General features: G+C 39.7%; 1 protein-coding gene across 12 annotated transcripts in view; it reads right to left on the bottom strand.

The window, feature by feature from the left end:
• LOC126980516 (dedicator of cytokinesis protein 7-like) overlaps positions 1-10,229 on the bottom strand; it is a 38,591-nt gene that overhangs the window by 3,345 nt on the left and 25,017 nt on the right. For 8 of the 12 annotated variants that reach the window (XM_050830502.1, XM_050830557.1, XM_050830514.1 and 5 more), the window contains 15 exons: positions 8,663-8,853; positions 8,387-8,521; positions 7,953-8,105; positions 7,595-7,753; positions 7,124-7,229; positions 6,647-6,868; positions 6,248-6,357; positions 5,847-6,113; positions 5,229-5,409; positions 4,732-4,877; positions 4,016-4,132; positions 3,360-3,496; positions 2,956-3,099; positions 2,150-2,188; positions 340-492 (listed from right to left, as the gene is read on the bottom strand). In XM_050830502.1, coding sequence (XP_050686459.1) covers positions 384-492; positions 2,150-2,188; positions 2,956-3,099; positions 3,360-3,496; positions 4,016-4,132; positions 4,732-4,877; positions 5,229-5,409; positions 5,847-6,113; positions 6,248-6,357; positions 6,647-6,868; positions 7,124-7,229; positions 7,595-7,753; positions 7,953-8,105; positions 8,387-8,521; positions 8,663-8,853 — 2,216 coding nt within the window. In that variant the 3' untranslated portion in view covers positions 340-383. The remainder of the gene's footprint in view (positions 1-339; positions 493-2,149; positions 2,189-2,955; positions 3,100-3,359; positions 3,497-4,015; positions 4,133-4,731; positions 4,878-5,228; positions 5,410-5,846; positions 6,114-6,247; positions 6,358-6,646; positions 6,869-7,123; positions 7,230-7,594; positions 7,754-7,952; positions 8,106-8,386; positions 8,522-8,662; positions 8,854-10,229) is intronic. The other 4 variants (XM_050830545.1, XM_050830580.1, XM_050830568.1 and 1 more) reach the window with 3 other exon arrangements.

Raw genomic sequence — 10,229 nt, 5'->3', positions numbered from 1 at the left:
ACATATAATGCAGATACAACTAAGTGAAATAATCAAATCAATAAAGTCACTGATCTGCAGTAATAAGGTGGTTACTGCAGTCCTCCGGCTCATCAATCAGCTCCTGATGGATGGCATTACTATGTACATATAGTACAAGCAGACAGGTTTATGATGGAAAAAGGAACACAATAACGAATGTGATTTATGAACATCAGTCACAGTGAGCTTTCAATGGTGTCTAGCATACTCAAAAACCTGACTGATAACCAGTGACATCCAAATATAGCTCCAGGAGAGATAGTTAGATAGATAGACAGAGAAAAAAAATATGCTGGAGTGCCATGCAAAGCTACTTACTTTGAGAATAATCTGACTACAGTGGCACTAATACCCGCAGCCCTTTAGCACTCCGTTCCTGAGGCCAGCCCTGTGTCAGAGTCAGCTGAGCCGCCCGACACCAGGGTCTCCCCTGAGCTTGTGCTCCCAGTAGAGTGACGCCAAGACGTCACTCTGGGAGGAAGTGTTAAAAGTGAGCGTGCTGGGAAGCTTGGAGCAAAGGTTTGTTTAGGCAAGGTATGTACCCTGGAAATGTTGCAAGCCATAGATACACCATGTGATCAGCAAAATAAAGTAAGAGTTTCACCTCAACACGATGGAATTTTTAAAGATATGTAATGATTTTGGGGTCTACTTTTACAAGTCATTATTCCTTGGCTTCATTCCAACACATGGTGAAAGATGACTTTATCCACCTTTATCAACAGATATTTTAAGTAAAGCCAAACCCATGCTGGTGCACAACCTGAACCCCAGCAAACTAATATCAAACACACACACGCACACACACACACACACACACACATACACAAAAACATCACTCTATCACAATGAATTTGTATTACATAAAGTATAAAATAACTTCTGAAATTTATCATCATAATGATATGCATTTATTCTTTGAAACATTCACAGTCAATAAAATATAGTAAATAAGAAAAAAATAATGAGACTGATCTAAGAGGTAGTTGAGTATGATATGCAAATATAAATTAAGCAAGGTATATTTACAATGTAATGTGAGACTGAAGAAAAGAAAACAAGCAGAAAATTAAAAATAAATACAGAGGAGAAGATAATGATGTAAGAAATCATGAACCACAGTGTTAGTTGGGAGTGTGAGGAAATAATGTACAGCTCATGTGTGTGGCTCAATCAACATGTCTAAAGGTGAGGCAATGCATGAAATCATGAAAGTATTAAAGATTAAGCAGATTTTGCAAAATTTTGTATGTTTGTGCCCAAAGCATTAATCAAAAATTTAACTGGAATTAGTTACAAAGTTTGCCTCCTCTTTACTGACAAAATCTACAAAGATTCTATATAACCAATATTAAAAGTCAGTTTGGATACTACTGTGTTACCGTTTCATCCTGAAAGGTGACATTTAGTGTGCACTATGTACAGTTTGTCACAACATTTTAGGGATGTAGCATGAGCAGAACAAAAGGTTTACACAGCAAAGAGTAAAAAACAGGAAGATGGGTAAAAGAAAAGTGAAAGTGTGATTTGATGTCTTATTTAAATGGAATTGGTCATTATCTACTTGGTAACTACAAACTGCAACTAGTATGTATAATTACTATATTTGTTATTGAATTTTGAGGTGCTGTTTTGCAAAGAATGGCATATATCATTCCTATGGAATAAGGATGTAATCTTTTCAATCAGCATTTTTTAAAACACTTAGCAACACATTTACCAACCGGCATTGGTACATTACTAATAGTCTCTGACATGAGGTAATCTTCATCATTATATAGAGCAAAAGGTTGCTGAGAAAACCACTACCAACATGACTCATTAACACAGCCAACATTGGTACATTTTCAATACCATAGCTACTTACCCAAACCTAAACAGTAACACTACTACCAACTCCAAGCCATTTAAGATATAATTTCAAAGCTTGCCCAACCACATTCTCCACTATTGATGCCACCATCACCATCTCATGTCAGGACCTGTAGCTCAAAATCAAGGAGTACAATACACTCCTCAACCCTCCATCACCACCAACATGCATAATGCCATCACTTTAATTATGAGGTATGTACTTTAGCCCTCCCCACCTCCCCAGCATGCACAGTACTTCCAGCTGAACACCTACCCTGTTGGCACACGTAGAGTGGAGCACGAGGACACAGTGCTGCATGCAAGGAAGTTAGTATTCATGATTAGTGCTTTGTTGTTGTCATCGTCACAACCCTTCATGCAAAAGCTGATACTGTACACGCAGATGTCACAGGAAATCTCTCTTTCTCTCTCTCACACACAAACACGCACACACAATGCATGCACACACATACATACACACTTGAACATCAAAATTTTTTCTCCATGTTTTTTATCAGATGTATTTTGCAATTTCTTTAAATTTGTCTGTCTGCCACCTGCTCTGTATATATCAAACCTGTCTACTTCAAATATCCTTTCAACATAAATCTTCTCACTAGACATTATACTGGTGGAGGACAAAGCCTCCGCATCTATTCATGACAACCCTATTTCCCATCGTAAGACAATGAAATCCAAGTCCTGGGCACTGGCGATCTCAAACATTCCACATGATGCATTTACTTTAAAGAAAAACTTGGATTTTGAAAGAAACATTATGCCTGCACAGGTTTAAAATCAAGATAAAACTGTTTTATGTACCTAAATAAAGCTCCTTCAAAAATGTACTTTCACTGGAAATGCATAATATGTCAACCCATTTCCTAACTTTGTGTCTCCTTTATTTTCCTAAAGCCAGCTTACCCTTCAACTAATTTTGATCTCAGAGGCATACCGAGCTTATCCTCCACCCCCCTCTACCTTTGTATTTTCCTTCCTCATCACCATTACTTCCTTACCAACTCCCTCCGTTTTTCTGTCTCCCATCCCTCCTTTATCTTCCCTCAACCCGAGCCTTACCTGGAGGGCCGAGTAAGATGGTTTACAGTGATCATGGGTGCCAGGCCTTCGGTGAACCTGTTGTAGTTACGCTCCAGCTCACGGTGGTACTCCCTCATGTCTGGGCCAATCAGGGTCTTGTTCCTCCGGAGAGCATCATAGCACCTGTGGGGGTTGTTATTATTGCAACTTATTTACTTACATTCATTATGTCACAAAAACCAGCTTGGCAAATAAAATGATGTACTGACTTAGTTCCCTAATCATGTAACTCCATAAAGAAATGCTCAAAGAAAATTATTCACAATAACATAATAGGAAGCTTGGAGGATACCATGTCAATGACCTTTTAGTTACCATATAACATCAAAACAATAAACTTATTTAACATGTTCTTACGGCAAAGGCATCCCTAAATCACCTACTTTTTGGAAAAGTCCTTGAAGCACAGTCTGAGCTTGTTCTGCAGGCGAGAAGGAGCCTTTCTGCTTTCCATCAGGTCTGAGAGGAAGATGTGGGCCACCTCCATGGGGCCCTGGTTGACTGTTGTGCCAATGCAGCCCTGGGGTGTGCACATTAGTGAGTGAGGCATGGGTGAAAACAAAGAACTTATCTTTGTGTAATAAAACACTACATGTAAAATCATTATAGGCTGAGTAGCAATGCTACATTTCTGTTTGATCTCATTATCAAAATATCTTTTTCCATCTTCCCTTAAAGTAAAAAAAACATTAGAATTTCTTTCTGATACAAATAGAAAATTTACATAAGAAAATAAGAATGTAAGGAATCTGCAAGAGGCCAGTTGGCCTATACAAGGCAGCTCCTGCAATCCTAACCCCACCGTACCTCACTATCCATGAATTTATCCAACCTCTTCTTGAATGTATCTATGGTATTGGCACCCACAACATGACTGCTAAGTCTATTCCATTCATCCGTCACTTTATTGGTAAACCACCTGCCTATGTCTTTGTTGAATCTGAATTTATCTAACTTATCATTCTGATTTCTCATTTAAAAACCCAAAGCCTTTTGTAAACATTAAAAATGCATTCATGAAGTTCTTTGTGATAAGTACCTGAAGGACCATCTGCAGTATCTTGTGGTCAGGTGGGTCTTGGTGGATGGCTGAAGACAGCTCCCTGGTCCTCTTCTGAATGTCCTCAATAGCCACCTCTATTGGAGTCAACACCCACTGCAGAGTAAGACAAGCAACATTGACCAGAGCTGAAGAACTCACAGTGTTGGCCACAGTTATGTGGTGCAACATACAACATCAGCTATGCTAAGGGAAGCAAAACATCAGCCATAGCTATAGCATGCTGAGCCACAGTAACTTGACTGATTAGAGTTTACTGTTGAGCTGAGCCTGACACAAATACAATAGAAAATAGAAAATCTTAAGAACAACTGTATTGTCATATTTAAAGACTTTTCTGAATATGGTTAAAACTTTGTCCAGAATTTATTGTAGATACCTAGTAACAATATGTTTTTTTTTTGTTTGTTTTTTTTGTTTTTTTTTACAGTAATGGAGGCACTCAAGGAAAAAAGGAAAAGAAAACATCTATTATAGTGTTCTACTCATGACAAGACAGTAATTGGAACATTCAAAAGAGAGGGTCACATTCAGTTAGAGATGTTATAATACTTCTTGAAAGGGATTCATATCCTTCGAAAGAAGAAATATAGATGAATGAAAGCTGTTCCAGAGTTTACCGCAAAATTTTACAAAGAGATGGAACACAGTCTTCATACACACTCAAGATCCCCTGCATTAGTTGAGTCACTCACCGACATGCGGTCCACCACCTGGATGCGGGTCTTGACGTAGGGGAACATGTGCATGGTGGTAAGGACTGTCTTGCGCTTGTACTGCTCGTTCAGCTCACCATGAGCTCTGCCATCAGGTGTGAAAGGTGTCGAGAAGATGAACCGCTCTGTAGAATGTTTAATGGGATAAAACAACTTACAATTCTAGTTTCCTGTTTTATTTTTTAAGTACTTGACTGTTATTTTTCATAATTATGGGCTAATAAAAGTACAAGAAATTTACATTATTGAAAGGTTACGAACATGAATGGCCCGTTCATTTTAGATGGGCAGATGGTAACACCAAAGTAATTTGTAGTCTACTGTCTGATGAAAGACATGGAAAAGTAGATCCACCTGCCTCAAGCTTTAAAAAAAGAACAAAAATATAAAGCTTCTTCCTTCCTTCTCAAGCAAACACAAGAACACTTTTAAGGCAGGGGATTTTGTGAGAGAGAGTGGTAGGAAGACACACTCACTGATGTTGTAGTTCTTCTCAAAGGAGGTGACACGGTCCTTGTACTCGTACTCATCAAAGTAAGGCTCCACGTAGGTGATCTGGATGCAGGCTTTGTCTGCATTGAGCTTGGTGCTGTCCACTGTGTTGCTGTCCTTGATCATTGACACATTTTCAGCACCAAAACGATCTGAGTAAAAGCTCTGAAAGGGAAATTTGCTTTAGTCTCTACATCTTGGTGACTGCAGATTAAAGTAAATTCAATCCCAGCCAATATCACTTCTCCCTATGTGCCTTTCCGAAGCCTTCCTCCAACATCACTTTCACAATCCCACAAACCTCATCCTTACAAATGTATTTCACCAACATCTAACACTTCTATCTTTCCTTTTATAAATACTTTTATCCCGGATTGTTGAGAACCATGGGCATGACTACTAAATTCCATAAAAAGTACCAGCAGTAACCTCCCTCCTATACTTGTGTGAAATAATGCTGTCTATGCATGACTGAACTAACTGAGATGCTGCTCACTCCAATCCATGTTCAGTGCTTTGATCTTCATCTTTCATTCAGTACTGTTACTTCAGGTCTACAAAGATTAGTACCTCTACAGCTCTACATTGAAATACATCCTTGCCTCTAATCTATGTGAGATTTCTGGCAGCTTGGTCAACATGGGTTCTTTGTAGACGAACTCCTCTCCATCCAGATCCCCAAACTTGGAGCCATAGAAGCCAACCCTGAAGTAGGTGCCAAAAATCCTGCGTCCCTCCAGGGCATCAATCTTGGTGAAGGCGTCCTGCAGCTTGGAGTAGATGTTGATCAGCCTCTTCCAGTCTCTGTTCTTCTCGGCGATGGGTGTGAGGATCTTGTAGACCTCATTGAGACACTCGTACATACCAGCCTACAAAGAGAAAATACACACTTTGACACATAACGATCTCATTATTCAATATACTATGATGTCTTCTTGAAGTGAGTTAATGGGGAAATGAAATGTGCCAGGCATCAGAGGTCTTATAGCTTTTGAAATATTACCTGTTGTAGGGAAGAGCTGGCCTGCTCCAGGAGTCCAACCAGGCCATTCTCTGTGAAGTACTTCCCTGTGCATATTCCCTCCTCGTCAGGGCTTAGCACGTCATCTGATACTGTGGAGAAGAGCAGAACATGAGGTGGCAATCAAGGAAATGGAAAACACTTGTCACAAAATTGTTCATAGATCACATCAAGGTGCATTATCTAAACAACATCACAAAAAAGTCTAGAGATGGTGGCTAAGTGATAATGATATATGCATAACATCATGTATTTTTCATCATCAGCATCCACAGCCACAAAAAAGTACCACCTGCATCTCTAGCTTATCTCTGTATTCTTTTATTTGTTCTAATGTTTTCTTATTGATTTCTTACCATCAATGTGGATGGAAGAACTTACCAGCACTCTCCTCTAGTACATTTGGGGAAAGCTTGCTGAAGGTGACAGCTCCAATGGGTAGGTGCGGGCAGTCTTCCAGCATGTAGAGGTACTCGGAGACGAGGGCTGCACTGTGCACTAGACACATGGCAGCCTCAGCATGCTGTGCCCTCTCACTGTGCTTTTGTGCCATGTTTGCGAGCCAGGTGAGTCGCAGGTCTGGAGAGTTCTGGTAGCCTCGTGCTGTTGGGGATGATATTTAAGTCAAGTTGCAGCCTGCCATGCGTTTAAAAGATACAACTGACCTAACCTAACTATAACTCAGTTATTATATTTATGCACCCAGTAAATTCATATATGCTCATCTTATCACATATTCTAAGAAATTAGGAACTTCAGAGAGCAATTTTTTCAAATCCATTTAATCTTTTCTGCTCATGTAAGCAACACATTATCTGCTAATCCAAACCAGCACAAAACACCTTCCCTGTCCCTCACCTATCCTGTACATGAGGTCCAGCAGCATCTCAGGGTCCTCCTGGTACTCCTTCATCTTCACTGTGTCGGACAGGATCATGTGTAGGTTGAACACCAGATCACGGACCTGAAAATTATGTTGTTTTTGCTTTGATGAATTGAAGTCTGGCATCAATGAATGTTATCAATAAATTATGCATCTGAGATAGAAAGATAAAAGTAGATAGAAATACATAGATGGACAGATAGAGAGGGAAAGAGAGTGGATAATTAGATACTTCTCTCCCCTATATTTGTCCCAAAACAGAGAAAAATATCAACGATGATGACTAAAAGTTGGATACCAATAGATACAGAAGGAAAATTTAATAAACACCACTCAATTTATGCAAATTCTGTATTTTAAAACTCAGAAATAGCACGTCTTCACATGTGTATGCACAAACACGCCTACAAACAGACAGACAAGCACGGGCACACAAACACACACACCTGCTCTGGGAAAGAGGTGTCCTGCAGGTCAGTGTCTTCCTCTGCATATGTGAGGATGGTCTTGAGTGAGCGGCGGAGGTGAGCCTCGTTGAAGGTCTGGGAGGTGCCAACGAGGGAGCTCAGGGACATGGTCACCTGCATCTTGACTCTCGCAAAGTTCTGTTAGAGAGCAGCGTGTCAACACCAACAAGGCTTGTGGTTAGTACTTTTCATCACAATGAGTTTCAAGAAAACAAAGTGGCACATAAGCTGAGGGTTAACTTGAATAAAGTCATATTCTTGTAAAATATCTAATATTAAAAATTCACCTCTCCAGGGTGTAAGACTTAAAAAAATCATCTTCTCTGACTCAACTTACATTTCCTATTTCAAAGTTGTGCCTCATGAGGAGGTAGAGTGAGGCGGCAGCGTGGGACCTCACAGTGCAGATGCAGGAGGAGCAGTGTTTGAGCAGCTGCAGGCATAGGTCAGCACACTGCTCTGTCTCCTCATCAAATAGAAGACTTGGGAACTGGAGGGTGAGAATATTATGTCAACATTGATACAAACACTATTTTAACTCGTAAGCAACAGGTTCTTGATAACTTCCCACAATAAAAAGCTGGAAAAAGGAGTGTCGATAATAATGAAAAAGAAAAAAAATGTAAGAATTATTTTATTTAGCTTCATAAAACTCACTGACAACAATAACTGAATAAATTCTGATTTTTCACCATCTCTTTATAGAAATAGAGGAAAAGTGCACAACTTTCTTGTGAGTAACACACAAGTAACAGACACCCAATGGCTTACCTTGGCAACAAGAGCACGCTGGGTGTTGAACATGTTGGTGAGGGTGGTGGTGGACTGGTTGGAGGCGAGGGCATGAAGCAACACTCGGAACACCACTGCCAGTAACCCTTGAAGGTGGTCAGCTGTCATCAACACCTGAAAGAAATACATCTTTCTAACATCTTTTTGTGGACTTCCCTCTGAGAGTCACATCTAATATGCAAGACAGGCATTGATGAATTAAATAATTATCAAAAGAAAATACAGTTGTCTTGAGGGTATCATGCACTCACATACCTGGACAATGTTTTCTAGAGAGTCAAGGATGACCATGTTAGCCTCGGCTGCCAAGTGGTCCTCCACCTGGGACTCCTGCTCCAGCTCATTTTGTGGTGAACGGTCCGTGTCCTGAGGATGGTGGCGCCACGGGAACGACTCCTTCCGCCATCTCAGTTTCTCTCCACCAGATGGGGATGGAGGGTTACGCTCTGATGGCCAAGGCAACAGGGAAGGAGGTTACTCGTGGTATAATATTTCATCACCTTGACCTCACATGCTGACACAGTTTTGTTCAAATTTCTTATACAGCTTAGCTTGTTATCTTTCAAAACCTCATGTACTGATTTTAAAGGTTAGATTGAACATTATGTACAATCAAAAGTTACAACAAACCAGAGTAATTTTTCATATCATTGGAGTTCAGAATTATTGACCTCCATGTTTGGCATTGGATCTCACTTTATCAAAATTAACAGAATAAGATAAAAATATGTGACAAAGTTCATTAGACACATTAGTAGCTATATTTGGGTTATAAGTTTAGAATGCCATGCTTAGAATCTATCTAATCACAGCTTTGTACATCTGCTAACTGATCTATCTATCCAAGGAATGTATAAATATAGACTTAAGGGTTACCATCACAGCTATTGTTATAATTTTGGCATGGTTCTAGTTTTCTAAATATTATGTTTTTTGAAGTGACTTGCTTAGAATGGAAGTATTTAAGACATTACAGAAGGATAACATAGGAGCCAAGACAGAAGGGGAAAACCTTAACAACCTTAACTTGCAGATGACGTAGTCTTACAATGTGACTCTGAGGACAACTTACAAAGGATGCTCAAGGAACTCCACACAAAGAGCCTGAAAATAAGTCTAAAGATGAACATGAAGAGAAAACACAAGGGTAACGATTAATAATAAGTTGGCAGGACAACAAATAAATTATCAGGAATGAAACACTTGAGAGTAGAGGAATACACATATCTTGGACATACAATTAGCACCAACCCAACCCATGAAAAGAAATTAGAAGGAAAAGAGGAATGTAATGGAGCGCTCATGAATAACAACCTGCCACTCACTCCCTGAAGAGAAGTGTGTACAAACAATGTATCCTGCCAGTCTTAACCCGGTAGCAGCGACGGGCCAAATTTGTGGCTTTACCGTGTAGCAGCGACGGGCCAAATTTGTGCCATGATATAAACCCCCAAAAATAGATGATACATAATCTGATCACAAATGCTTTGATATATATTGTGAAATGGTTTGTGTGAGGGATGATTTTTCCTCATTTTTCTCACTTAGAGGGACCATTAAGAAACATGATCCCCGCTGCTACTGGGTTAAAGTATGATTCAGAAAATTGGTGCCTTACAAATGATGAAAAAGTGACAAAAGAGGAATTGAGAGAAACATATGGGGTATAACATGGAGGGACAGGAAGTGGGCATCATGGATTAAAGAGACAAATGTTGATGATATTTAAATGATTATAACTAATACAAAATGGAATTAGGAAGGTGATATCATGCGTAGAACTAATAACAGATGGACAACCAGAGTGACAAAGTGCAAACTC

Source organism: Eriocheir sinensis, chromosome 4, assembly GCF_024679095.1.
Source record: "Eriocheir sinensis breed Jianghai 21 chromosome 4, ASM2467909v1, whole genome shotgun sequence".
Taxonomy (NCBI): domain Eukaryota; kingdom Metazoa; phylum Arthropoda; class Malacostraca; order Decapoda; family Varunidae; genus Eriocheir; species Eriocheir sinensis.
The sequence above is the reverse complement of the archived record's forward strand: the minus strand, read 5'-3'. Positions and strand labels throughout refer to the sequence as shown.